This window comes from Mya arenaria, chromosome 3 (assembly GCF_026914265.1).
Source record: "Mya arenaria isolate MELC-2E11 chromosome 3, ASM2691426v1".
Lineage (NCBI taxonomy): Eukaryota > Metazoa > Mollusca > Bivalvia > Myida > Myidae > Mya > Mya arenaria.
In genome coordinates, this window is record NC_069124.1 from 75,991,636 (window position 1) to 76,019,610 (window position 27,975).

The 27,975-nt window shown below is 37.9% G+C and overlaps 1 protein-coding gene across 1 annotated transcript; it reads left to right on the forward strand.

The window, feature by feature from the left end:
* LOC128229379 (neuronal acetylcholine receptor subunit beta-4-like) lies at positions 1-27,438 on the forward strand. The gene is made up of 4 exons (XM_052941265.1): positions 1-232; positions 10,094-10,211; positions 18,194-18,329; positions 26,469-27,438. The coding sequence occupies exons 1-4, from the start codon at positions 54-56 to the stop codon at positions 27,323-27,325; spliced, it is 1,290 nt and encodes a 429-aa protein (XP_052797225.1). The 5' UTR covers positions 1-53; the 3' UTR covers positions 27,326-27,438.
* The last annotated feature ends 537 nt before the right edge of the window (positions 27,439-27,975 follow it).

Below are 27,975 nucleotides of genomic sequence, written 5' to 3' on the forward strand. Positions count from 1 at the left end.
TTGTCTGATACTTGGGTGTCTTAAAGCACTTCAAGACTGGTCTGTCGGAAGTCATGCTGCTCGGTATTCTCGTCTTGGTGGTAGTGCACATATCTGTGGTCACGTGCGCGATGCTGGCGGACGTACAGAGGCTGCTGGACGACTTGTTCGCGCCGAATGTGTACAACAAGGAGATTCGCGGCACACTCGACCAGTCACAGCCAACCCTGGTCAGTGTGGACCTGGGACCAAAGTGAGTGTCAATTATTCCGTTCAATTAGGATCAGTTAGTTATTCTATATAATGAATGAAAGGCGTGGTTGTCTTTATTAAACAGAGCAGAGACTTCCAGAGCTTGTATGATGACGTTAGTATTATAAACATTTTTGTAGAAATAACAATGTTTGCTTCCCAGTGGTTAATACATTGCCTTTTAATGTCCAAGGTCTCGTCGTCGTTCGCGTCCCGCAAACTTACGCTGGCAAAACTGACTTTTTTAATACCGTTGACGTTATGATAAATACATAAGACTTAAGCTAGAAATGATAATGTTATTACATCTCTCATATCCGTTTAAAAAGCCGTCACTCTGACTATGGCGTTTGCTGAGATAGCACCGAAAGCGTTAAAAGGCTGTAGGCAAGACAAGGGTGATTTTGCCTTTTTACAATTCTGTCAATAGGCAATAAAAATCGACTCCAAAAATCGTTTGAGTGGCCCCAAACTATAACCGATATTCAATAAGATTCTTCGGCTTGATTTTTTAATTTACATTAACGTTGCAATCTTATGAAGGTATTTAAATAAATTGATCTTCAAATTCGCGTCTTTTCAAACCGCATTACAGTACACCATAAAAAAATTATATCCCATTTTGTAACTCCGACGAATCAATTATTTTAACATGTCATATCAAAAAATAGTTCTGAAGATACCTGATTTCGATTTGCGGTACTTAAGTCCATTGGCCTGCGGCCTACATAAAAAAATGACGTCACACCCGGTAAATGTGTAAATGACGTCATTTCCTGTTTAAATACAGAAATCAGAGAGCGTTTTTTTTAATTCAAGAGAAAATATTAAGTGTTTTTCTTATGATTTAGATGCGAAAAAAACCTACATTATTCAAATAAACCTTTATCATAAAAACAAACTAAGAAATAAACGTATGGATTGCTGGAATATTTCAATTACAGATGTGTTATACACACACAAAAAACTTGATGTTTATATTAAACCGGAACATTCCAAAGAAATAGTATACGACTGTCAGAAAACTTTTGAACTGCTTCATTTGAAAACAAAATAAAAACCAAATGCTAAAAGTTGATAACCTTAAAGTATCAGCTTAAATAGGAGTGCGATTGCTTTTAATTACATATTTTGAAAGATTAGCACTTCATTTTGATACGCATAACGTCAAAGAATACTAAATACTAGTATTATTTACCTCAACAACAAAGAAATTGAATCAGACATAAACATGGCATTTCTATAATTTAGTCCTTTTTAGAAACGGTCTGCCGAAGAAAAAGTTTGATATAATAAATACGTTTGTATTTATAATAATGTATTTCATTTATTATAATTTATTATACATGTATTCTATTAATCGAATACTTACCGGGGGCAATCTTTTTGCATTTATTTATTATGCCATAAAATACAAACAGGGGAGGGGGATTAACTCAACCACCAGACTAAGGCCAAAATTGTCCCCGAGATTAATTTGACTAATTTTGAGAAAATTTAATAATTATCAAGGGAGGGAACTCTTTCTCAGCGCCGAATGTTTAATTGTCCGCCCTTCTTTATTTTGGCGCCTTTCTCACTTGTTCTGTAGTTTTAATCAGGTTCTGACGTGTGTTTTCTTTGTTCGTTGCCAAAAATGGCGGATACTGGGGCTCGTCCCAAAGAAAAAAGTATCAAAGCATACTGCAAGCATTCAAGATCAGCTGGTTGGTCTTGAAAATGAAGAGGTGCGTTTGAAATCAGACTTACAAAAGCTGACGCCAAAGAAACCCTCTCCTGATGTTAATTTACGTGATGAACTTTTGCGTGAGCATGCGCGGCTTCAACAGCTGGTTGAAGACCGTCGTCAGTCGGCTGAGACTCGAAGACTGCGTAAAGAGATCGAGGAGATACGACGCCAACTTGATGACGTCGACATAGCAGATAGCAGCAAGTCAGCCTTCCCACAGTTTGGCCCGAGAGGCCCCGACACAATTCATGATCTGCGAGCTTCTGATGTGCTTAACCGGAAGGCGGATATAAAAATGCCTACAGAGATCAGCGATTCCTTAGAAGGTATCCATTATTCGCAAAGTTCTCAGAAAATTAAGTCTGGTAAAGTCAATAAATGTGCAGACATTCAAGTTAAAAAAAACTCAACTTTGGCCTCAGTCCTTTGTTCCGAGTCAACTTTGCAAACAATCAGAAATTGAATATAATGATCTCTCTATGACCCAGTTTGTAGCCGGCTATTGTGCGATAATCTCACATTTATTCACCACGGGCTCGCGGAAATCAAGCGTAGAGTGGTACATTTGAAATCTCTAATGTGTTTTGCTCATGTGTATCAGTGGACATGTATTTTGAACATTCACCAAGAGGTGCTTATTGATATAGAACGTGGCAATAGATCTTGGAATGACAGTTTTTCGGACATAGAGAGCTTAAATCTCCTGTTAGATCGAAGTAGTACCAGTGCTAGTCTTCGAACAACGGCTGGATCATCATCAACCTCAAATGTAACGCCAGGTAAACGCACATGGTTTTGCTCTAAGTTCCAAAAGGGCGAGTGCTCCAAGACATCCCCACACTCTGCGCGGATAGGTTCGGAGTTACGCACAGTAAAGCACGTTTGCGCCACGTGCTTTTTGAAGGATCGGGAACTACGAGACCATCCAGAGAGCTCTGCGTCATGTCCCCATAAACAAGCCTGACTACCGTTTCATCAAACATCAAGAACTGAATGTATTGAGCTATGTCATAATCCATTTCGTGTTCAGGGTTGTGAACCGTCCTCAGCTTCATCAGATACGTTTTCGTCATATCCGGATTATATGTGTGTTGAACAGTCAAATCGCATTGCGTCTAGCGATTGTATGTCTCCGACGTCTTCGTCGTTCGTTCCTGAGAGATCATGTTCGTCTATGCATTCTCATTGTGATCTTAATGTTCGTGGCGATATCAATTGTTCAGTGAACCATAAATTTCAAGATATTTTAAAGCTTCATGATATTGTGTTTAATTCAGGTGTACCGAATTACAAGGGTGTTAGGATACCGTTGAAGACAAACTGGAATATTTCCTTTTTGCGGTCAGTTCTAATAGATTATCATGATTATGAAATATGTGATTTTCTTGAATATGGGTTTCCTATTGGATATTGTAAGGACATTTCACCAGTATCGGACAGTGTAAATCATAAAGGAGCTACCAATTTCCCGCTGGATGGTGATAAATTCATTTACACTGAATTAGGCCATTTTGCTATGGTTGGTCCATTTCAAAAGAATCCTCTTTGCTGTGACTTGGCTTTTTCGCCGTTGAATACTGTTGAGAAAGATGAATCGAGCCGCAGAGTGATTGTTGATTTGAGCTGGCCAGAATTTACTTCAGTAAACAGTGGAATATTAAAAAACATGTAATTAGGAGAGGACATAAAACTTACATTTCCAACCGTTGATTCCTTAGTGGATATCATTATGCCCCCCTTCGAAGAAGAGGGGTATATTGCTTTGCACAGGCATGTCAGTATGTCGGTCGGTCGGTCGGTCGGTCGGTCGGTCGGTAGACCAAAGCTTGTCCGAGTGATAACTCAACAATTCCTGGACGTATGGTCATCAAACTTGACATGGGGTCAAAGGTCAAGGTCACAGTGACCTTTAATGGTAAAATAATTTTAAGCTTGTCCGAGTGATAACTCAACAATGCCTAGACCTATGGTCATCAAACTTGATATGGAAGTTGGGCCTGACCATTAGATGACCACTTTTGTTTTTGGGGGTCATCGGGCCAAAGGTCAAGGTCACAGTGACTTTGAATGGTAAAAGGATGTCCGAGTGATAACTCGACAATGCCTGCACCCTTGGCCCTCATTCTTGACTTGGAGGTTGGGCCTGACCAGTAGCTGACCGCTATTGTTTTTGGGGCTCATCGGGTCAAAGATCAAGGTCATAGTGACATTGAATGGTAAAAGGTTGTCCGAGTGATAACTCAACAATGCCTGCACCCATGGCCCTCATAATTGACATGGAGGTTGGGCCTGACCAGTAGATGAAACCTGTTGTTTTGGGGTGTCATCGGGCCAAAGGTCAAGGTCACAGTGACTTTGAATGGTAAAAGGTTGTCCATGTGATAACTCGACAATGCCTACATCCATGTCCCTCAAACTTGACTTGGAGGTTGGGCCTGACCAGTAGATGACTCCTATTTTGGGGGGGGGGTCATCGGGCCAAAGGTCAAGGTCACAGTGACCTTGAATGGTAAAAGATTGTCCGTGTCATTACTCGACAATGCCTACACCTATGGCCATCGAACTTGACTTGGAGGTTGGGCCTGACCAGTAGATGACCCCTATTGTTTTTGGGGGTCATCGGGCCAAAGGTCAAGGTCACAGTGACTTTGAATGGTAAAAGGATGTCCGAGTGATAACTCGACAATGCCTGCACCCTTGGCCCTCATTCTTGACTTGGAGGTTGGGCCTGACCAGTAGCTGACCGCTATTGTTTTTGGGGCTCATCGGGTCAAAGATCAAGGTCATAGTGACATTGAATGGTAAAAGGTTGTCCGAGTGATAACTCAACAATGCCTGCACCCATGGCCCTCATAATTGACATGGAGGTTGGGCCTGACCAGTAGATGAAACCTGTTGTTTTGGGGGGTCATCGGGCCAAAGGTCAAGGTCACAGTGACTTTGAATGGTAAAAGGTTGTCCATGTGATAACTCGACAATGCCTACATCCATGTCCCTCAAACTTGACTTGGAGGTTGGGCCTGACCAGTAGATGACTCCTATTTTTTGGGGGGGGGGGGGGGGGGGTTCATCGGGCCAAAGGTCAAGGTCACAGTGACCTTGAATGGTAAAAGATTGTCCGTGTCATTACTCGACAATGCCTACACCTATGGCCATCGAACTTGACTTGGAGGTTGGGCCTGACCAGTAGATGACCCCTATTGTTTTTGGGGGTCATCGGGCCAAAGGTCAAGGTCACAGTGACCTTGAATGGTAAAAGGTTGTCAAAGTGATGACTCGACATTGCCTGCACCCACGGCCATCAAACTTGAATTGGAGGTTGGGCCTGCCCAGTAGATGGTCCCTATTGATTTTAGGGGTCATTGGGCCAAAGGTCAAGGTAACAATGACTTTGAACGATAAAAGGTTGCCCGAGTGATAACTCAACAATGCCTGCGCCCATGGCCCTCAAACTTGACTTGGAGGTTGGGCCTGACCAGTAGATGACCCCTATTGATTTAAGGGGTCAGAGGTCAAGGTCACAGTGACCTTGAAAGCAAACTCGACAATTCCTGGACCTATGGTAAACTTTAACGCAAAAAAGTTAAAAAAATCTTCTCCCAGTGATATCTCAACAATGCCTGAATCTATGATCATCAAACTTGACATGCAAGTTGGGCCTGACCAGGAGATAACCCTTATTGATTTTAGGAGTCATTGGGGCAAAGGTCAGGTTCACAGTGACCTTGAATGCGAAAAGGTTTCAAGTGATAATTGGACAATGCCTGCACCCATGGCCTTCAAACTTGACTTGGAGTTGTGTCCGACCTGTAGATGACCCCTTATGATTTAAGGGGTCATTGGATCAAAGGTCAAGGTTACAGTGACCTTGAACGAAAAATGCTTGTCTGTGTGATAACTTGTCAATGCCTGCATCCATGGCCCTCAAACTTAACATTTAGATTTTTTGTGATCAGCTGATGACTACTATGGATTTTGAGGTCATAGAGTCAAAGGTCATGGTCATAACACACTCTATCCTCAAACTTTGAATGGTCATAATCTTAAAACTGCCTCAACGGCATACAATGTTAGCGACAAATCAGCTGTCATTTCGGTCCATGCATATTTCATTCAATTGTCCATATAATGCTGACAACATGGCGCTCAGGGGGGGGGGGGGGGGGCATAATGTTTGACAAACATCTCTTGTTTTAAGTCCCTGGGGCAGTGATTACGAACAGTCTCAAGTCTGAGTTCAGACTCAAGACTCGTTTTGGCAAAACTTCATATCATTTTCATTTTCCTTCTATTGGAGCATTGATGGTAAAATTTGCTGAAACAGATTACTATTTTAATGTTTTAAAAGTATTTACATATTTTTTTGTAAAAGAATTGGATTAAGTATGAAATTTTGTTCCTTTATAAAAATGCTTTTCTGAGTCTGAGTCTAGACTTGGACTTGAGACTGTTCGTAATCATGGCCCCTGGTGCTTTGATGTTTAAAACAGACTTATCACGTGCATATCGCCAGATTCGCGTTGACCCCTGTGATATTCATCTTCTATCTGTAAGTTGGCGCGGTAAGATTTACATAGACTGTGCACATCCGATTGGATTACGTTCTGCAGCTTTTATATGTCAGCGAGTGACATCCATGATCTGTTATATTGTATCTTTGCAAAATGTACTGTGTGTAAATTATTTAGATGATTTCGGTGGTGCTGACGTACCCTCTCGTGCGCATCACTCTTTCCGTGCTTTGTCGGATACGTTGCACCGTGTTGGTGTGCAGGAGAACGTTAAGAAGGCATGTGAACCCTCGCCCATCATTGTTTTTCTCGGTGTACTTCTGGATTCAGATCGTTTGGAGTTACGGATTACTCCGGAGCGCTTGGAGGAAATTCGTTCTCTACTTCCAAGATGGATGAAGAAGAGATCGGCCTCAAAAAGGGATATGCAGTCACTTCTTATGATCAAAAAGTGAAGTTGGGTAATGAATTTAGGAAATATATCAAGTGGTGGATAAGTTTTGTTCATATCTATAATGGTGTGTCCATGATTAAAACCAGTCAATGGTCTACTGTTGATCAAGTGTTCTCATCAGATGCTTGTCTTTCTGGATGTGGAGCTATCAATCAGTGTGGTGAATTCTTTCATAAAACGTTTCCCAAATGTGTGCTTGAAGCGTGCTCAAATATACCTCAGTTTGAGTGCATCAGTGTTGTAGTCGCTTTAAAGTTGTGGTCTGTGAAATGGCAGGGGATGAAAATATCCATATTTTGTGACAATCAAGCAGTTTGCTCTGTTTTGAATTCGGGGAGAACCAAGGATCCAATCTTACAGAAATGCCTTCGCGAGGTAGCATACTTGGCATGCTCTCGCGAGTTCGAGCTTCGAGCAGTGCATCTGTCCTCGGCCAGCAACATACTTGCAGACTTACTCAGTCGCTGGCATTTAGATCGTTCTTACGCAGAATTATTTGCGCACGAGGCGCTTCTGAATGGATATACGGAGATAAATGTGGATGATTCAATGTTTATCTTAGAAAACGATTGGTGAACATATTGTTATACTTTCGTGATATTCATTGATTGGTCAATACACTATTATTAACAAAAAATTCGACATGGGTTTTGTTTTTGAGTAAATTTTGTTAACCTGTGTATAACCCATTTGATCATTTGAATGCATATATTGGTAATTCTACATTTAATGTGCCTAAGTGTTCGCAATAGTGTTTATTTCATAAACTTTTGATCATTTCGACATTTATCTTTATTTTTATTTCTTAATACCTCCACGGACTTATAATGGTTTAAATGTCCTTGGTACCTCTTAGTTTGTTAAAATTTGTATAAATAAGCCGTGCTTTTAAGATGCGTTTCTTCTTTTAACAGATGAAGGATCATAGTAACAATAGTATCATACCCAACGGTCTGCTTATTCGCACGGGACCTACAAGAACTTAAAGACTCAAATTCGCTCAATACTGTTATTTTGTGTATTTTATTCATTGCAAGACTGTCCTGTAAATATTGAAACACTTTGTTTATATGCCCAATTTTTAAGCCGTAGCATGAAAGCTCTCCAAAGTATTAAAAACTATATTAACGGGGCTCGTATTTACCATGTCTTGCGAGGAGAAGTTTTCCCTGATATTTCCAACATTTCTTTGCAACTCACTTACAGAGGGCTAGGAAAGTTACTATTTCATTCCCCAAAGCAGGCTCCGCCCATAACGCCAGATATTTTGAGGCAAATTTATGATGTTCTAGATTTTGCTATTCCATTTCATGCTACGATATGGTGCTTATTTTTGTTTGCATTTTACATGATGTGCAGGAAATCAAACATAGTTCCTGATTCTAGTGTTAAGTTTGATAAGTCTAAATACCTGTGTAGAAACGATGTGTCAGTGACAGATTTTGGCATTGTTGTTTTACTTAAGTATGCTAAAACTAATCAATCCGGGACAACAACGTAGTTATTCCGTTGTGTAAAAATGACTCTTCTTCTTTATGTCCAGTAAAAGCGTTTCAAAACATGTGTAGGTTAGTTCCCTTGGCACCCTCAGAACCGTTGTTTGGTACAGTTTCCGTTGGGGAGGTGATCCCACTTGACGCGAGCTGCGTTGATCGTATGGCTCGACGTATTATGACGCAACTTCCGATTGCTCCCGCTCACGAATACACCATGCACTCCTTCAGACGCGGAGGAGCTTCCTTCTATTTTAAATGCGGTGTGCCGGCCGAACTTATTCAATTGTTTGATAACTGGAAATCCGACTGTTACCTACGCTACCTTAGATTTTCATTTTCTAGCATGACTGACGTGGCACGGCTTGTCGCTTTTGCTTCCTAACTTAGATTCTGGTATTTAAGTTCAGGTTTTGGCCGTTTTTTGGGAGGATTTTTGGCTGCTTTTGACAAAACTTTATATCTATGTTAATTTCATTTACAATCTAGCAGCCCATTATTTCGGTCAAATTAAATTTATATTTTACATTTGTCTTTGTTTTTCCTGAGCGCAATAATTTAACTAATTTTGAGAAAATTTAATAATTATCAAGGGAGGGAACTCTTTCTCAGCGCCGAATGTTTAATTGTCCGCCCTTCTTTATTTTGGCGCCTTTCTCACTTGTTTTGTAGTTTTAATCCGGTTCGGACGTGTGTTTTCTCCCTCCCTCCCGCCCGATTCTTTTATTTCTTTTTGTCGAACAAGTTCTCACTTTTATCTTTGCTTACATAGTTACCCCTTTTCTTCCCTGTTTTATTTAAGGATATTGAATATTATATTATGTTTTTTCACTTTATTATGCTTTCTGATGTAGTGTATCCTTGCATTGAGGATTTTTGGCTGCTTTTGACAAAACTTTATATCTATGTTAATTTCATTTACAATCTAGCAGCCCATTATTTCGGCCAAATTAAATTTATATTTTACATTTGTCTTTGTTTTTCCTGAGCGCAATAATTTACCCTCGTTTGTTTTGCGTTTTTATGTACATAATTTCCCTGCGGTAAATTTGCCCAAGGGGACACATTTGCCCCCGAGGGTAAATCTCGTCGTATAAACGCTGCATAGTTATGTTTGATAAATCAGAGATAGCAAAACTGATATTTTGCTTACCATTCCATCCATGACAGGGGCTTGATAACACTTTTTTGGAGACTATAGCTTGCTAAAGTTTTGAGAATAAGCAGTTCATTTTGTTGATATTGACTTTTGTACAACTGTCAAGGTCATGCTCGTCATTTTTTGGTGACACGTGTGTGGTTTTCTGTTTTGACACAGTTATTGATCAATGTCAGTCCCATATCGCGGTAGTCGTTTTCCGGACAATGGGCCTAATACCGTTGTTAGTTTAACTATCTAGATGTTCACGTTCGGTTACAACACAACAAAATGAAATGGAAAGTAGAATTCAAACTCTTCATTTTCTAATTTGTCTATATTCTCTCAACTAGGAATGGTAACTTGGACCATTTCATTCAGTCAAAAACATTATTACCAAAACATGTGCGTTATTTACTGTTTAACATCCGGATTTTACGAGGGGCAGATAACTGTGTTTTGGGGTGAGAAAAGAATCTTGAGGTAAAAGGCCCAGTGGATGGCGACCGTGTGTAAATCTTACCTCTGTATCTTCAGGAACATCAAGAGCCTACGTGAGGTTGAGGAGACTCTTGAGATGGTGAGTGTGATCTTTCTGACCTGGACTGACCAGCGTCTCGCCTGGGAGCCCGACCACTACAACGACACGCGTGTGGTACGGGATAAGTATAATTATTTAATGTTAGAAATGGGCTTTGCAGCTATCAATGCTCATTTCGTTGACTCGTGAAATACTTGCGAGCTTTTTTTCTGGTAAAAATATTTTGTCGTAAGTTGTAAAACTGAAAAGTTTAATTTGACCCGATGACAATACAGAATAATACTGCGTGGCCGCTCATCTAAATATTAAACCTTTTAAATACTCAAAAATTATTAAAAAATGAAAAAGATTTGGTTATAGGTCTTGCATTGAGAAAGATCAAATGGATATGCAAAAGTAGCTGGCATGGCGTTTATTTTCCGTTTATTTGTTGTTTTTTCAGCTCACGATGTGCTCATGGTGATTTAGTGTGATTAGTCAGTTATACGCAGTCAACAATAGCTGTGTTTTTAGCTGTGTGAAGTTAGCTAAACATACGACATTGGACATTGGACATTCAAAATCGAATGTTGTGCTGGCACGACATTGGACATTGGACATTCAAAAGTGAAAGTCGTGCTAGCACGACATTGGACATTCAAAATCGAATGTTGTGCTGGTACGACATTGGACATTGGACATTCAAAAGTGAAAGTCGTGCTAGCACGACATTGGACATTGGACATTGGACATTCAAAATCGAATGTTGTGCTGGTACGACATTGGACATTGGACATTCAAAAGTGAAAGTCGTGCTAGCACGACATTGGACATTGGACATTGGACATTCAAAATCGAATGTTGTGCTGGCACGACATTGGACATTGGACATTCAAAAGTGAAAGTCGTGCTAGCACGACATTGGACATTGGACATTCAAAATTGAATGTTGTGCTGGCACGACATTGGACATTGGACATTCAAAAGTGAAAGTCGTGCTAGCACGACATTGGACATTGGACATTCATAATCGAATGTTGTGCTGGCACGACATTGGACATTGGACATTCAAAAGTGAAAGTCGTGCTAGCACGACATTGGACATTGGACATTCAAAATCGAATGTTGTGCTGGCACGACATTGGACATTGGTCATTCAAAAGTGAAAGTCGTGCTAGCACGACATTGGACATTGGACATTCAAAATCGAATGTTGTGCTGGCACGACATTGGACATTGGACATTCAAAAGTGAAAGTCGTGCTAGCACGACATTGGACATTGGGCATTTAAAATCGAATGTTTTGCTGGCACGGCATTGGACATTCAAAAGTGAAAGTCGTGCTAGCACGACATTGGACATTGGACATTCAAAATCGAATGTTGTACAGGCACAACATTGGACATTGGACATTCAAAAGTGAAAGTCGTGCTAGCACGACATTGGACATTGGACATTCAAAATCGAATGTTGTACTGGCACGACATTGGACATTGGACATTCAAAAGTGAAAGTCCTGCTAGCACGACATTGGACATTGGACATTCAAAATCGAATGTTGTGCTGGCACGACATTGGACATTGGACATTCAAAAGTGAAAGTCGTGCTAGCACGACATTGGACATTGGACATTCAAAATCAAATGTTGTGCTGGCACGACATTGGACATTGGACATTCAAGAGTGAAAGTCGTGCTAGCACGACATTGGACATTGGACATTCATAATCGAATGATGTGCTGGCACGACATTGGACATTGGACATTCAAAAGTGAATGTTCTGCTGGCACGACATTGGACATTGGACATTCAAAAGTGAAAGTCGTGCTAGCACGACATTGGAAATTCAAAATCGAATGTTGTGCTGGCACGACATTGGACATTGGACATTCAAAAGTGAATGTTCTGCTGGCACGACATTGGACATTGGACATTCAAAAGTGAAAGTCGTGCTAGCACGACATTGGAAATTCAAAATCGAATGTTGTGCTGGCACGACATTGGACATTGGACATTCAAAAGTGAAAGTCGTGCTAGCACGACATTGGACATTGGACATTCAAAATCGAATGTTGTGCTGGCACGACATTGGACATTGGACATTCAAAAGTGAAAGTCGTGCTAGCAGGACATTGGACATTGGACATTCAAAATCGAATGTTTTGCTGGCACGACATTGGACATTGGACATTCAAAAGTGAAAGTCGTGCTAGCACGACATTGGACATTGGACAGTCATAATCGAATGTTATGCTGGCACGACATTGGACATTTGACATTCAAAAGTGAAATTCGTGCTAGCACGACATTGGACATTGGACATTCAAAATCGAATGTTGTGCTGGCACGACATTGGACATTGGACATTCAAAAGTGAAAGTCGTGCTAGCAGGACATTGGACATTGGACATTCAAAATCGAATGTTTTGCTGGCACGACATTGGACATTGGACATTCAAAAGTGAAAGTCGTGCTAGCACGACATTGGACATTGGACAGTCATAATCGAATGTTATGCTGGCACGACATTGGACATTGGACATTCAAAAGTGAAAGTCGTGCTAGCACGACATTGGACATTGGACACTCAAAATCGAATGTTGTGCTGGCACGACATTGGACATTGGACATTCAAAATCGAATGTTGTGCTGGCACGACATTGGACATTGGACATTCAAAAGTGAAAGTCGTGCTAGCACGACATTGGACATTGGACATTCAAAATCGAATGTTGTGCTGGCACGACATTGGACATTGGACATTCAAAAGTGAAAGTCGTGCTAGCACGACATTGGACATTGGACATTCAAAATCGAATGTTTTGCTGGCACGACATTGGACATTGGACATTCAAAAGTGAAAGTCGTGCTAGCACGACATTGGACATTGGACATTCATAATCGAATGTTATGCTAGCACGACATTGGACATTGGACATTCAAAAGTGAAAGTCGTGCTAGCACGACATTGGACATTGGACACTCAAATTCGAATGTTGTGCTGGCACGACATTGGACATTGGACATTCAAAATCGAATGTTGTGCTGGCACGACATTGGACATTGGACATTCAAAAGTGAAAGTCGTGCTAGCACGACATTGGACATTGGACATTCAAAATCGAATGTTGTGCTGGCACGACATTGGACATTGGACATTCAAAAGTGAAAGTCGTGCTAGCACGACATTGGACATTGGACATTCAAAATCGAATGTTTTGCTAGCACGACATTGGACATTGGACATTCAAAAATGAAAGTCGTGTATCAACTTGCAGGAGTCACGATGTACAGAGAGACGCACTATTGTGCAGTACTTCAATCAGAAACCTTTGGATACGTGTGGTATGACGGGCTGGTCGGACAGCTAGGTCCATTACCACACGACCTGCACACTTGGACACCGTCTCACGCTATTTTTTGTCAAGTGTAGAAGCTTTCAAGTTTATTTTTTTTCTCAAGAATCACATTATGTAGCCTATTAGTATCTTCCATGGCCGAGAGTGTAAGATGGGTTCAGCCCAACCCGAGCGTAGGCTCTTTTGCGGAAACGAGGTTTACCTGTTTCCGCAGAACACCCTGTGCGAGGGTTGGTATGAACCTATCTTACACGAGCGACTATGGTAGATGTTTTTATCTCTCACCGCAGTTAAACAAAATAATGTAAAAATGTATTTTATCGCTGGAACTTTTTTGTGCGTAGTGAAAATAATGTGCGCATAGATATATGACAATTCCTGGTTGTCATAGATATTCGCGCAGTGATTCAGATTATGTTAATAGTCAAATCGTTCTTTAAATAGTTCTGGATGCAGCAAAGTGAAGGCAATAAAAAAAGAGTTCCATACGGGTACTTGTTTATCTTTGCCCGTTGGGAAGATAAGAATTTCACGCATGGACAAATGTTTGAATCTACTGTTCTGAGGTGGCAGAAATATATATATCCGAAATCTTGGACTGGTGATAAGGCTGCAATTCTAATTTGTCCATTCAAATTATTGTGTTAAATAACGACATTCAACTTGGCTTTTATTTTTTTAAATATGGTTTATAATAACGTATATCTGTCTATTCATAGTGACCAAATATTATTTAGGCATCCATTGGAAGTGGTAAATATTAAGAGAAAAAATATAATGAAACGACAACCAGTATACAAATAATAATTGTTGGACATAGGTCATTTTTACTCATTCATTATCTGTCAGGAGTAACCTTTAAAATAATACCAAAATTATATGGGATCCCCATGCATCAAAATGTAGCATTATCGCCAATGGTTTATGCATTGACAAGTTTAGCTGTGTGTATGTTGCCTTAAGTCACATCAATTGTTATTGAGAGTTGTATTAAAACAATCCTTTCGATTGATATACATACATATTCCCATGTAAATGCAGACACATTCATTAATGTAATACAATTATTCTAAAGCTCTGTAGATAAACACATACTGAAGTGCACATTTGTTGGGTTTATATAATTATTTGCGCTTTGTTTCCTTTCAACCCTTTAACCATTGTCAGTTCTGCCCAAGATGCCATTTCCAATGGCTCTGGTGTCACATTTTACATGTATTAATTGTATATTCTGTAAAACCTATAAGAACTTATGTCGTATGTGATGAAGACGTCATTTTAAATTCTTTAATGTCGATGCGATTGATTATAAAACGCTTTGTGTAATTCTGTCGACTTATAAATATCAAAAAGGTTTATCGAACACAATTATTTCATATAAACTTTACAAAATGAAGACGACGTAGCATGTTCGACTAACTGAGTCGATAAAAAAACAAGTCGACAGGCAGGAATAGGTTACTTTATCGACTCATTGACAATATTTTTTTGTGTTTACGTAAAACCAGATAAAAAAGATGTACGGACGATTACATTTATACTTGTAGGAATCATCAATGCATGTCTATATTTTCCATATGTCATTATATACTGTGGATATAATTATCTTCACTTCCTTTATAATTGGTACTAGATGTGTAGCAGTGGTGTGTAAACAATTAAGCTTATTAAAAATATGCCATTTTGAAAGCATTATCACTGTTTGTCTACATATAATCCAGGACCATTCATAAGTATATTCATTTGAATCTTTCTCTGCATATGTGACATCTTATATATCTGAATCATGCTTAAGTTTCAAATATTGCGATGGAATCGTCATGACAATGCACTCTTTGTGTTAATAAATTTTATAATGGTTCATTGCTTTGTGATCTCTGACCCTTTTCAAATAATTTCAAGACAATATCTCAAACAAACAAAAAATCCGAATATTGCATGCCATCAAAATTAATTTAAAGTCGGTAAAAAAAACATTCATTCATAAAACATGTCGTACATTGATTTGAATGTGCTAACTGCTAGCACGACTTTCACTTTTGAATGTACAATGTCCAATGTCGTGCCAGCACAACATTCACTTTTGAATGTCCAATGTCCAATGTCATGCTAGCACGACTTTCACTTTTGAATGTCCAATGTCCAATGTCGTGCCAGCACAACATTCGATTTTGAATGTCCAATGTCCAATGTCGTGCTAGCACGACTTTCACTTTTGAATGTCCAATGTCCAATGTCGTGCCAGCACGACTTTCACTTTTGAATGTCCAATGTCCAATGTCTTGCCAGTACAACATTCGATTTTGAATGTCCAATGTCCAATGTCGTGCTAGCACGACTTTCACTTTTGAATGTCCAATGTCCAATGTCGTGCCAGTACAACATTCGATTTTGAATGTCCAATGTCCAATGTCGTGCTAGCACGACTTTCACTTTTGAATGTCCAATGTCCAATGTCGTGCCAGCAAAACATTCGATTTTGAATGTCCAATGTCCAATGTCGTGCTAGCACGACTTTTACTTTTGAATGTCCAATGTCCAATGTCGTGCCAGCACAACATTCGATTTTGAATGTCCAATGTCCAATGTCGTGCTAGCACGACTTTCACTTTTGAATGTCCAATGTCCAATGTCGTGCCAGCACAACATTCGATTTTGAATGTCCAATGTCCAATGTCGTGCCAGCAGAACATGCACTTTTGAATGTCCAATGTCCAATGTCGTGCCAGCACAACATTCGATTATGAATGTCCAATGTCCAATGTCGTGCTAGCACGACTTTCTCTTTTGAATGTCCAATGTCCAATGTCGTGCCAGCACAACATTCGATTTTGAATGTCCAATGTCCAATGTCGTGCTAGCACGACTTTCACTTTTGAATGTCCAATGTCGTACCAGCACAACATTCGATTTTGAATGTCCAATGTCCAATGTCGTGCTAGAACGACTTTCACTTTTGAATGTCCAATGTCCAATGTCGTGCCAGCACAACATTCACTTTTGAATGTCCAATGTCCAATGTCGTGCCAGTACAGCATTCGATTTTGAATGTCCAATGTCCAATGTCGTGCTAGCACGACTTTCACTTTTGAATGTCCAATGTCCAATGTCGTGCCAGCACAACATTCGATTTTGAATGTCCAATGTCCAATGTCGTATGTTTAGCTAACTTCACATAGCTGCTTCAAACATCTCATTCTTAACCACTTGGCCATTTTCAAAATGTATCAGAATGTTTCTTACTTTTCTTAGGTATGTCCTTTTTCAGATTCCTCCTTATAAGGTAATTCAATTGTGAAAAGAGGAAAAATGACCTAGGGGTCACCTGTTTTTCATTTACTTGAGTAAGGGAAAACTTATCCAAAATCTAAGTCCAAAGGAATGATAGTTTACAGCTTTGCAAACATATTTTGACTTTGATTACATTTACCAGGATATGTTGACATACAGTCCTATTTTTAAGACAGCATTTGCAATTGAACAATGTGTACAGTTTTGTAATTGTCTATCCTTGGTTGACTTTTTCAACTTCATTCTTATTGTTAAACTACAGAAATGACATCACAGCATTGAGAACACTTTTCGGTAGTTCGGAATGTCGGTCGGAAAGACCAAAGCTTGTTCGAGTGATAACTGGACTTATGGTAATAAAACTTGACTTGGAGGTTGGGCGTGACTAGTAGATAAGCCTTATGGTTTTGACGCCATGAGGCTCAAAGGTCAAGGTCACTGTGACATTTAACGGGAAAAGCTTGTCCGAGTTATACCTCGACAATGCCTAGATATATGGTCCTTAAACTTGACTCGGAAGTTGGGTGTGTCAAGTAAATGACCCGTTTTGCTTTTGAAGTCATCGGCTCAAAGGTCAAGGTTACTGTGACATTGAATGCAAAAACCTTGTGCGAGTGATAATTCGACAAATGCTTCGACCTACGACCCTCAAACCCTTCTTGGAGGTTGGTCGTGGCCACTAAATGAATCCTATTGATTTTGAGGTCATCAGGTCAAAGGTCAAGGTCTTAAATGCGAAAAACGTTCCTTATCCCATGTTATCTATACAATGCCTGAACCCATGGCCCTCAAACCTGACATGAACATTGTGCGTGACCAGTAGATTACCCCTATTGAGTTTGAGGTCATCAAGTCAAAGGTCACATTGACCTTGAATGCGAAAAGCTTGCCCTAGTGATAACTTGACAATCCTTGCAGGCATGAGCCTCAAACTTGACATGAAGGTTGTGTGTGTGTCTAGTAGATGACCGCTGATTGTTTCCGGGGTCATCTGGTCAAAGTCACAGTGGCCTACAAAGCTACAACACTGTATATTAAACCATATGGACTGTTTTGCAATTGTTTTCTTGCTTGAATTACCTAGATTAGGACCTTTTGGAAATGAATATCAACACCGTCCTTGTATGACCTTGACCACCACCACCACCACCTATTAACTCTTGTCTTAGTTTGGATGCTAAAACTTTGAAATCTAGATACTATTTATCGTATTGCAAACAATGTTTGATGTCCGTGAATGATCTTGACGAAACCTTTTGATTTACTCCCTTACCTTTGAAACCACAGCAATGGAAAAGCCATGTCAGATGGTAGAAAAGCCTATCACCACAGCTGACATGGCTTACGTTTCACAAAATGTTAATGCATAATTTTAAAATATAAATCCTTTACTCAGGTAGGCGAGATAGGGTCATCATGGCTGTCTTGTTTGTTTTTTGTTACTTATTCTTCTTTCTTGGTGTCCAGGTGTTCCGTCCGGCGACCAGCGTATGGCGCCCGGATGTGGTACTGGAAAACCCGGCCACCAGGGGGATGTTATACAAGGACATAGACAGGGCCTACACCGTCCATACTTACACAGGACAAGTCTCTATAGCTCTGGGTAGGAAACCTGTAATTTTCTTGCATAACATACATAGTGTGATGTGAGGTGAGGTTTTTGGAAGGGCACAGTTAAAATAATAAACCAGTCAATTGTAACCACGGTCCCCGAGGTCCGGGGGTATAACAGTGAAAGCGGGGGATACGGGTCGTGTTTTTCCATGTGGCCCAGCAGTGCCGAGTGAACGCGGAGGTTTGTTTTCACGCCGAAAATAGCGGGGCATTGGCCTTACCTAGTTATCCCGGGGTGCGCAGGCATTTGGCGGGGATTTTATCAGCAGTTTGTTCCCGCAGTGCGGGAGTAATCGAAAGACAAAGTCCCCGCTATTCCCCGGACCTTGGGGGTGGGGGTGGGGGGGGGGGGCGGGCAAAGTTACAATTGACTTGTGCATAAGACACCAATTTTATAACCAAACTATTTAAATATCTTAAAATGGCGACGTTATGACGTTGACGTCAGTTATCGACTACGCACGATCTTGTAAGCAATATGTATGAATCAGTATATCAAGTTTGACTCAATTCTTAATAACATCTGACAGATATAAGTTTATTCGAAAAACATCAGTATCATTCACGTTTGTGAGGGGCAGGTTCTCGGGTCCGCTGAATGTCCAGTAACACGGCAAACGTCGTAAAAGGCTTCCGCACGTGCCATCAATTCGTCCCGTATACACGTGAAAGATATAGAGGATTATTTTTTATTTCAGTTTAAATTACTTTTTTATTTCACGAGTATCATAGAAAATTTTAAAATTAAAATGTTGTTTTTCCATGATCACGAGTAAAATTAAATACGATCTTACACTGCAATTAACAAATTGCCTGTTTCTTTTATGCTTATTTTCGGAGTTTTATAGGTATTTTAATTATTTCTTTCCTAAATCCCCCCCTCTTTAAAAGAGTGCTTTCTACGCTGCTAGCCATGGGACGCTCTTCTCGCAAAGTTTTGATAGCTGCTGACGTAGCTGTCGTTTCAATTTCCAGCTCGTGAAGAAATAGTTCTCGATGAGTTTTTAGCTCTACTGGCCAAAAGCCAAAAGAGCTTATGAGAGAAAAGAGAGACACCTTGCTTTAGCTTGTGCATTTCGTTTTATGTTTAACTCTTGTTATTTAAAAAGAGATCAAAATTACTGTTTAAAGGAGTTATTTGATTTTTAGCTCTATTGGCCAATGATTATTTGTAGCTATATTGGCCAAAGGCCCTAGGGTCATTACTGGCCACTGACAAGTTTGGGTTCACAAGTTTGGTATACTTATATAATATTTGAACATCTTTTTGTCTGAAACCGCTAAGCCCAGACCATTGATATTTTGAATAAGGCATCATTTAGTGGTTCTCTACCAAGATTGTTCATATTATGCCCCCGGGTCAAAACTGTCCCTGTCCAAGGAATCACAAGTTTCCTAGAGATTTATATGAGATAATGTTTCAATTTTTTCTTATTTCATACCACAAGGCTCATACCTTTGATATTTGTTGTGGAACAGCATATGATGGCCCTCTTCCAAGACAGCTGAAATTATGCCCTTGGGGCCAAATCCTGCCCTATCCTTTTTTACCTACTTTCTTATTTTTAAAGCTACAACAATGAACTTTGGACCATGTGTACAGTTTTGAAAACAAATATATATGTTGTGCTTGAATGACATTGATTATGACCTTTTGACCTACTTTATTATTTTTGACGCTTAAGCAATGTAATTTGGACCATGTGTACGGATTTGAAAACAAATATCAATGTTGTCTTTGGATGACCTTGTATGTGACTCTTTGACCTACTTTCTTATTTTTGAAGCTACAGCAATGGAATTTGGACGATGTGTACAGTTTTGAATTTTTTGTATTTATTTTGTACTTCGATGACCTTTTTTGAGACCTTTTGACATACTTTCTTATTTTTTAAATTAAAGCAATGAAATTTGGAGCATGTGTACAGAAAAGGTCGAACGTGAAAATAAAACAAATGTGTATACACATTGGAATTAAAAACAGTTTTCCAAGTTTTAAAGTTTGTTTTAAGAAACATGGATATTCAATCGCCACTCACTGTAACAGATAAGTCCGATTCGTTTTCCAGATAAAGTGTGAAGACCATGCTTGGTTGATTCGAATATATAAGTATTTTTCAAAATATCGGAAGTAAGGAATTGTTTCTCTGTTTTTTTAACAGAACATGTAGTATTTTAGAAGTATAACTATGAAGTTAATGCAGCTATAGTTTCTTTCAACGTTTATTCCTAATAAAACATTTTTTAAATTTAGTTCAATTCTAATATTTTTTGAGTGAAGAAAGCGTTTCAATTCATTCCACTGGTCTTGTATGATAGAACACCCCCAGAACATGTGGTTTATTGTTTCCTCAAAGCTGGAACGCAAGTTGCATAAACTAGAATTGGATAATTTGCATTTAAAAAGATATTTATTCGTTGGTATAATTATGTTGATTATCTTAAACTGAAAGGCTCGTATACATGTGTCGATTGTTGCTATATATGCCAAGGCATACGCCAATACGCTCGGGCGTATCATCAAAATTATACACACAAATGTTCTTTGATATATAAAAAAATGAAACTTTTTAAACTTTCCAAAATTTAACATTTACTAAATACGGTTATATAAAATGATGAATACATTTGTAGGATTTGATATCCTACTAGATGTAACTCGGCTTCGTTCATTTTTCTAAACTTTCTCTCAGTGATGTGGAATAAATTTTATTCACTGCAGTTGTTTTCTAGGTTTATGAAAATAAGAACAATTGAAACAATTCATTAACTACAGTTGATCAGTGCAGATTGTGGGAGGTCATGGTTGATTTCAATGAACCACCAATAAGCCGTGCCAAAATTGGATACTGATTGGTCAGTCAGGTGCTTTTGGTAGGCATGATTAGCATGAAAGTTAATTTTAACCATCATTTATGAATGTTTACACAATCATTGAATATTGAAATAACAAGCGAAATGTTAGTTTGAATGATGAAAGCCATGAAATATGTGAAGTATTGAAAAAGAGACCATTTTTTTAGCTTGTGTAAAAAATGAGAAAATTGTTAAGTAAAATTATTTATTGTTTATCAGGAAAATGTTGAAATCTCATGTTTAGGCCTGTAGTGATCATACTTGATTGCTATGTTATTGGCACTTATTGCAATATGTTTTATTCATTGCAATATTTATGTAAAACATCAATTATTATGTTTACTTAAGTTTGTAGATAAGAACTAATGGTATAGGTGATGTGAGAATGATCTCGTAAGTCTTTAAAACCCCTTTTGGTATTGTGAGTTTTTTGCTCCAGTCTTGAAATATGACTTACTTTTGCAAAATGAAAGCTTTATTAGATTTACAAGGACGGGTGAAAAGTATTTGCCAAATGTACTGCAACACCAGATACCTGTTGCCTAGGAATCCAACAAATTCTTGGCACTCCAAATGTTACAGTACTATTCAATTTGGAGTGCCTGAAAAGAAAGCTTCTTGATTCTAAATTCAACATCTTTTTTCTGTATGTCATATTGGACCAGGAGAATCATGAACCTACAACCTTTTGCATCTATTGAGATAGGGAGCTATCAGGACAGTGACAGAGGACAATACAAGAATGGCCGACTGCTGCATTTATTGAGTTATCTAATGCATACAAATTAGGACGGATAAAATAGTTCTTATTTTTTCCAAACTACTTCCTTAAGCATCTTGTACATGTATGTAGTTGTCTTCTACAATGATTGTTCAAAGTTACAATGGACCTGTGGGTTAAAGATGCTCTGACCACGGGGTAACAGGTTTTGTACATAATAGGGTTATAAGTACTGCGTTCTGATCCAGGGGGTTGTATTCGACTCAAGTAGTTTTTGCAGATTCGGATTTCACAAGGCACAAGCCGAGTAAAATCCAAATCTACAAAAAAAACTACCAGAATCAAATATGACATTCCGCCATATCCGGTTCAAAACGCAGTACTAATAACCCTTTTATTATATACATTACTGATTAGATCACTTAGAAGCCACATCTTTGCATAATAACTTTTATTTTAAGGATGCACTCATTGGTTTTTATACTTCAATTTAATATTGCGCAACATACTTGTTATGACGTGACGTCACAAGAGTGGTATATGGCCGTATTGCACTGGAGCGGAATATGGGTTAAAGTATTTTGTGATATGTATTGCATGTGGATTGATGATGGGTATAAAATAAAGAATAAAATTATGTTTGGTATTCCTTTCTCACTAGCAGTGTGATGAACTGCTGACATCATGTTATGAAATTTGATGGTCAAAGTATTTAAAAGACATTTCAATATTTCATACTTTAAAAACGATATTCATCTCATCTTAGTCTACTCAACTTGCTTTGCTATGTACAAAAGTCTGCAGCAGTAATATGAATAGCATTAGACAGAAGGCAGTGCCTAATTTTTATCAACAGCACTAAGTTATCATGGTAACATGTTATATGAATTGAATACCAAGCACAAATTAAAAGGGACAAAATAATTCTTCACTTTTTAAATAAAAACTACTTCCTAATAGCACTGTGTATGCAGTCTGACATAGGTGTACAATGTAGATGTCTTTTACAAAGTATGGCCCTATGGTTTAAAGCTCTCCTGAAAAAGAGGTGACAGGTTTTCTATATAGTATATAATTACATCATTGAAAATCTTCTCTGAAACTGCAAATAACAGTCCTTTGATATCAAAGGATTTGATCAAAATAAGGAAGTATGTGTGCCAACCACGTAAATTAATTTGTACAAGTCTGATTTAACGACTTTGAGAAATTCAAAAGAACTATGACTTTATCTGATTTAACACTTTAGCCCCCCCCCCCCCCCCCCCCCACACACACACCCCTTACTCTACACACACTTAACTAATTTTTTCAAATTTCCTTTGCAGCTTGCAAGCAGTTTTAGTCTAAAGTTTAAGCTAGCCCATTAAACAGTGACCCCTTGTGATGTGAGCCGATTTTTTCAATGCTTAGAACATGGTTGTCAACATTCCCCTGAATGAAGCCCTAGTCCTAGTTTCAGCACTTTGATTCTTATAGCAGTCTTAATTTGATTTTGATATTTGATTTATAATGATGTTATTTATTTTAAAGTAACCATGCCCTCGTTTTTGGTCAAGTGTGTTAAGGGAAAGTACTACAGAAGAGTGGTCTGTTTTAAATCCTGGTTTAATATTACATTTAGGTATAGTGTTACGTAAATATTCAGAAATAAGAAAATAGTCCAAACGAGAATAAATGATTGGTTTTGTATTGGAATGCCAGGTGTATTGGTGCAAATTTGGGTTATTTTCGCGCCAAATATCGACCATGTTGAAATTAGACATAAGTTTGTTAAGTACATTTTGACATTTTTAATTCGTATCTGATCTACCATTTCGTTTATCAATTAAAGGATTAAGGACAGTGTTGAAGTCAACGCCTATTATTATATTTTTTCACTATTGCTAGCTACAGAATTTTCAATGGTGTTAAATACAAAATTATTGTTATCATTTGGGCGATAAACATTAACAAGAATCACATCTTCGTTATTTACTTTTATATCGAGTGTTATTAAACGACCTACTATTAACTCTTTAAAATTTGAACATTCAAGGTTTGATTGTTTGTTTACAAGATAGGCAACGCCTTCTTTATTTGATTTGAGTCCACTAAAGAATGAGTGACCTGTCCAGTCTTGTTTCCAGGATAGGCTTGGTAATATATCGGAGTGAAAAAAAGATGTTTTCCAAAAATTCGATACTTTTCAGACATAATTAAAAAAAAAAATGAAATCAATGAAAAAAGTGAAAATAGAAAAATAACTGGTTTTGTAAAGCTACAGTTCAAGTTATAAACGATGACAAGTATCACTAAGATACCTATATAATCACACATACATACACATGTACACAATTACACAGTCATACATATTTTTTTTTAATACAGATTCAATTTAGGAACAACATATCAACATGCTCAATTCATGAAATGAGCATGTTTGATATGTAGAAAAAACTGCATATCTGTTTTATAGACGTCGTTTATGGAGCGATCATTTAACAGAATTGCATATAATGATACATAGATCAAAACCACATTGGTCAACATATGTTTTTTTATCGCGCTCTAATATACATATTTTCTCATAACATTGTTACAAAGGCGAAAGTATTGCCTGATCCCTGCTCTTGGTTAAATTATGAGTTGTGTTTCATTATATAACCAGTGATATATTTCGCATGAATGCGGACTATATAATGCAGATTAGTTTGCATTAGATTCGCATGCATAAGTTGTGATTAAAAAAGGTAAATAATTTTATTATTTAACTTAAACCTTTTTGTTCCCTTAGTAATTGTAGACTTAAAATATAATAAGAAAGCATAAAAAACTTGCATTTAAACAAGTTTTATTTATAAGAGAACAACACAAAATTAAAATAAAAAAAACAACAAAAACAATCCAACTACTATTAAGGTTTTTCGATACGAAAACGAAATGAAAACCGAAAACGTTGGACGGATTAAGGCAGCATTAATTATGTATTGTGTATATACATTATATTTTATTATGCTAAATAAATCAACAACAACAAGAACAACAACACATTTGTAGCAAGGCTGTTTCAGTGTTACTTTAAATTAGAAACGAACACTAGACATGTTTCATTTTATGCTGTACGAACTGTTTAGATATTATATTATATGCTTAATAAATATGTTATATGAACATAGGTAAGTTTTGATTCCAATACATGAAATAAAATACTTTTGTATAAAATATTTTTTACAATGAAACTATATGTATGTATGATGTACAATCTGGTACATATCCCAAAAAAAAAAACAGAATACTAGTAGTTCAGTTAAGCTACAAGATATGGAAAAAAAGGTTCCACATTATTTCTATTGAGATATGATATTAAATGTTTAAAATAACATGTTATACTACACTGGTATAAGTGAGCTGCAAAACATGAGGAAAGCCTTATAACAAAAATGTTTCATTGCCTCTATATGCTTTAAGTGGTGCGCAGCATACGATTCAACTTCGATCAATTGAGCAGCAAAATAGGAAAAATGTAACAAAAGAGTTATCATATACAGTAGAAAACGAGCAAGTAGTGTTGAACGATAAAGTTGTAAATGTATAATTTGGAGTACACGTTTTTACGAATGTCATTTTTTGCCTTTATGATATGAAATACAACACATGTATTAAAAACTTGAAATTTTTGAATTTTATGGCATTTCGAACTACAATGTCAAACAGTTTAAAAAAGATACTTAATGATGAAATTTATTCGAATTTATGTTCGAGCAGTTGTTTTCATCTGTAATTTGTTTTGTACGAAAGCACATGTTTGGGCATTCAGCTTCAAGTTCAAGAAAATGTTTGAAAAACAGGATCACAATTTGTGTAATGAACGGTAAGCTATGTTTATTTCCAAACGCTTTTAGAAGTTATGATCAACATACATGTATTTACGTCTTTCATTAATAAAGTGATTACAATTAAAAATATAATGAAATTCGTCTCCTATTTATTGTCTATCACACAGTGTACAAAGTCTTTTTCCTCTTTCAATGCCATTGAAACGACCCTTTTCTATAGGTAAATTAAAATTGAGGCATCTAAATTTACAAAGAGCAATAGCCAAGTTTTTTGGCAAACATTGCAGATAATACTTTCATTACGTAAACCATGAAAGTGATGAGTTTAGTTTTGATTGAGAGAAAGTAACGACCCTTGATTCAAAAAGTAGTTCCAAATGTTGATATTTTCACTCTTTAGTTTGCAGTGAAAACATCATATCGATATTTTCATTGTTGTTATTTCACTAATAAAACTCAATTTTTCATCGAAAAGCATCAAAGAGACTTATGTTGTTGTTGTTTTTTAATTTACTTATGTCTGAAAGATGTTGATTCGATAGGTTATCACACGCCGTAACTCGTTCGGTTTGGCGTAGATTTAGCGATACGCATTTTAGAAGTAATATCATTGAACTACGCATTGGGACATTTTATCATTAACATTCATAATTGTTTTCAATTATTGCTAATATACGAGTATAGTTCAGTACTTATACATACACATATAAATATAATATAATTGACTTTTCAGGAGACCTTATAGCGACCAATTGCCCGTTAGTTATGACGTCATATCCGTGGGACGAGCACTGGTGTGCGGTCACATTGATTGTCATGGGCTATACAGCGGACCACGTGAAACTGGTTTCCGTGCAGAAAGGGGAAATGGCCATCCTGCCTGGCTATGAGCCTAGTTCCTCATGGGGTTTGATTCGCATGCGTACACTCGACAAATCTTACGGAACTAAATCCCTTATTTCATTTGAGCTAAGATTGCGAAGACAACCGGCTTTTGTGACAATAACGATTGTTCTCCCGGTTGTCGCCCTTACGTGCATGAATATTTTCGTTTTCTACATTCCTGTCGAGTCCGGTGAGCGTATTTCGTACTCTCTGACAATTCTGTTGTCAGTGACCTTGTTCATATCAATGGTCGGAGAGAAGTTACCATCAAACGGGGACGGGATCGCCTCCCTGTGTTACTTCCTCGTGTTCGCTATGTTCATCAGCGGCGTCACTTGTTTGTGCAACCTCGTCACTCTGAAACTGTCGTCAAATGCGACATCTGGAAAGCCGGTTCCTTCCCTTTTACAGGCTCTGGTAAATTGTAGAAAAAAATGTAAGCAAACGTTATTTTGTACTAGCAAAAACTCAACTGTGAACAACATTGACAAAGAAAGTAATATTCCTGAAACGAATGATGTTGTTAAAATAGGTGAAAAACAGAGTGGTGTTAAGGAAGACTCTCAAGTGGAGTCTCGACCGCCAGTGACGTGGATGGACGCCAGCCGCTGGTTTGATGGCGTCTGTGTGATCACCACTGCGACATTTCTGATCTTAGGTGGATCCATGTTCACCTATAATGTAATCAATGGACAGATACCGTAATAAGATGCATTTCCTGGTTTGTATCAAATGTGTATGGATCTAATGTGAAACAAAATCTAAATTATTTCGATTTATATTAGAATTATGCACATCTGTGTTAACTTCAAACATAGAAGCAAATCCCGCTTAGAAAATACAAGCTATGCCGTCTTACAATCATATGCTACATAATGACACACATACCCATGGCAAACATTGAAAGACCTAGACCCCGAAATTTCACATAACACCCACTAGGGAAGTCAACAAAGACACAGGGAATGCATAACTGTATGTAGATAAAGATATAAATCAAATGCAAAAAGTTAGTTGATAGTGGTGAAACTTTACAAAACAAGTATCAGTTGTGTTTATATCAGGACCTCAAATTGAATGCAAAGTCACACAAACATATTTATCAACATACTTATCGATATCGATGTTCTTCATCACGGGGAAGACGATCAGGGTGACAATGGTGGAAACACCTTTTTTCAAGTTCCTTTGAATTTATGATTGGAAACAGCATCCTCGTTTTGCAAAAGAAACAACAGCATTAATTTAACCCTGGGAATTATTAATACAAATTGCATGTTATGTGTTTCTCTGTGAAATAACTTCGCCAACGTCTAGACGTCCTTGTCCGTCCGTGCATTTCAGAAATTAATTTT

Excerpts from the sequence above, each read along its gene's own strand:
- LOC128229379 (XM_052941265.1), top strand. The coding sequence starts at position 54 with ATGCTGCTCGGTATTCTCGTCTTGGTGGTAGTGCACATATCTGTGGTC. Across the intron at positions 233-10,093 it reads AGTGTGGACCTGGGACCAAA|GAACATCAAGAGCCTACGTG; the intron begins GTGAGTGTCAAT and ends CTGTATCTTCAG. Across the intron at positions 10,212-18,193 it reads ACTACAACGACACGCGTGTG|GTGTTCCGTCCGGCGACCAG; the intron begins GTACGGGATAAG and ends CTTGGTGTCCAG.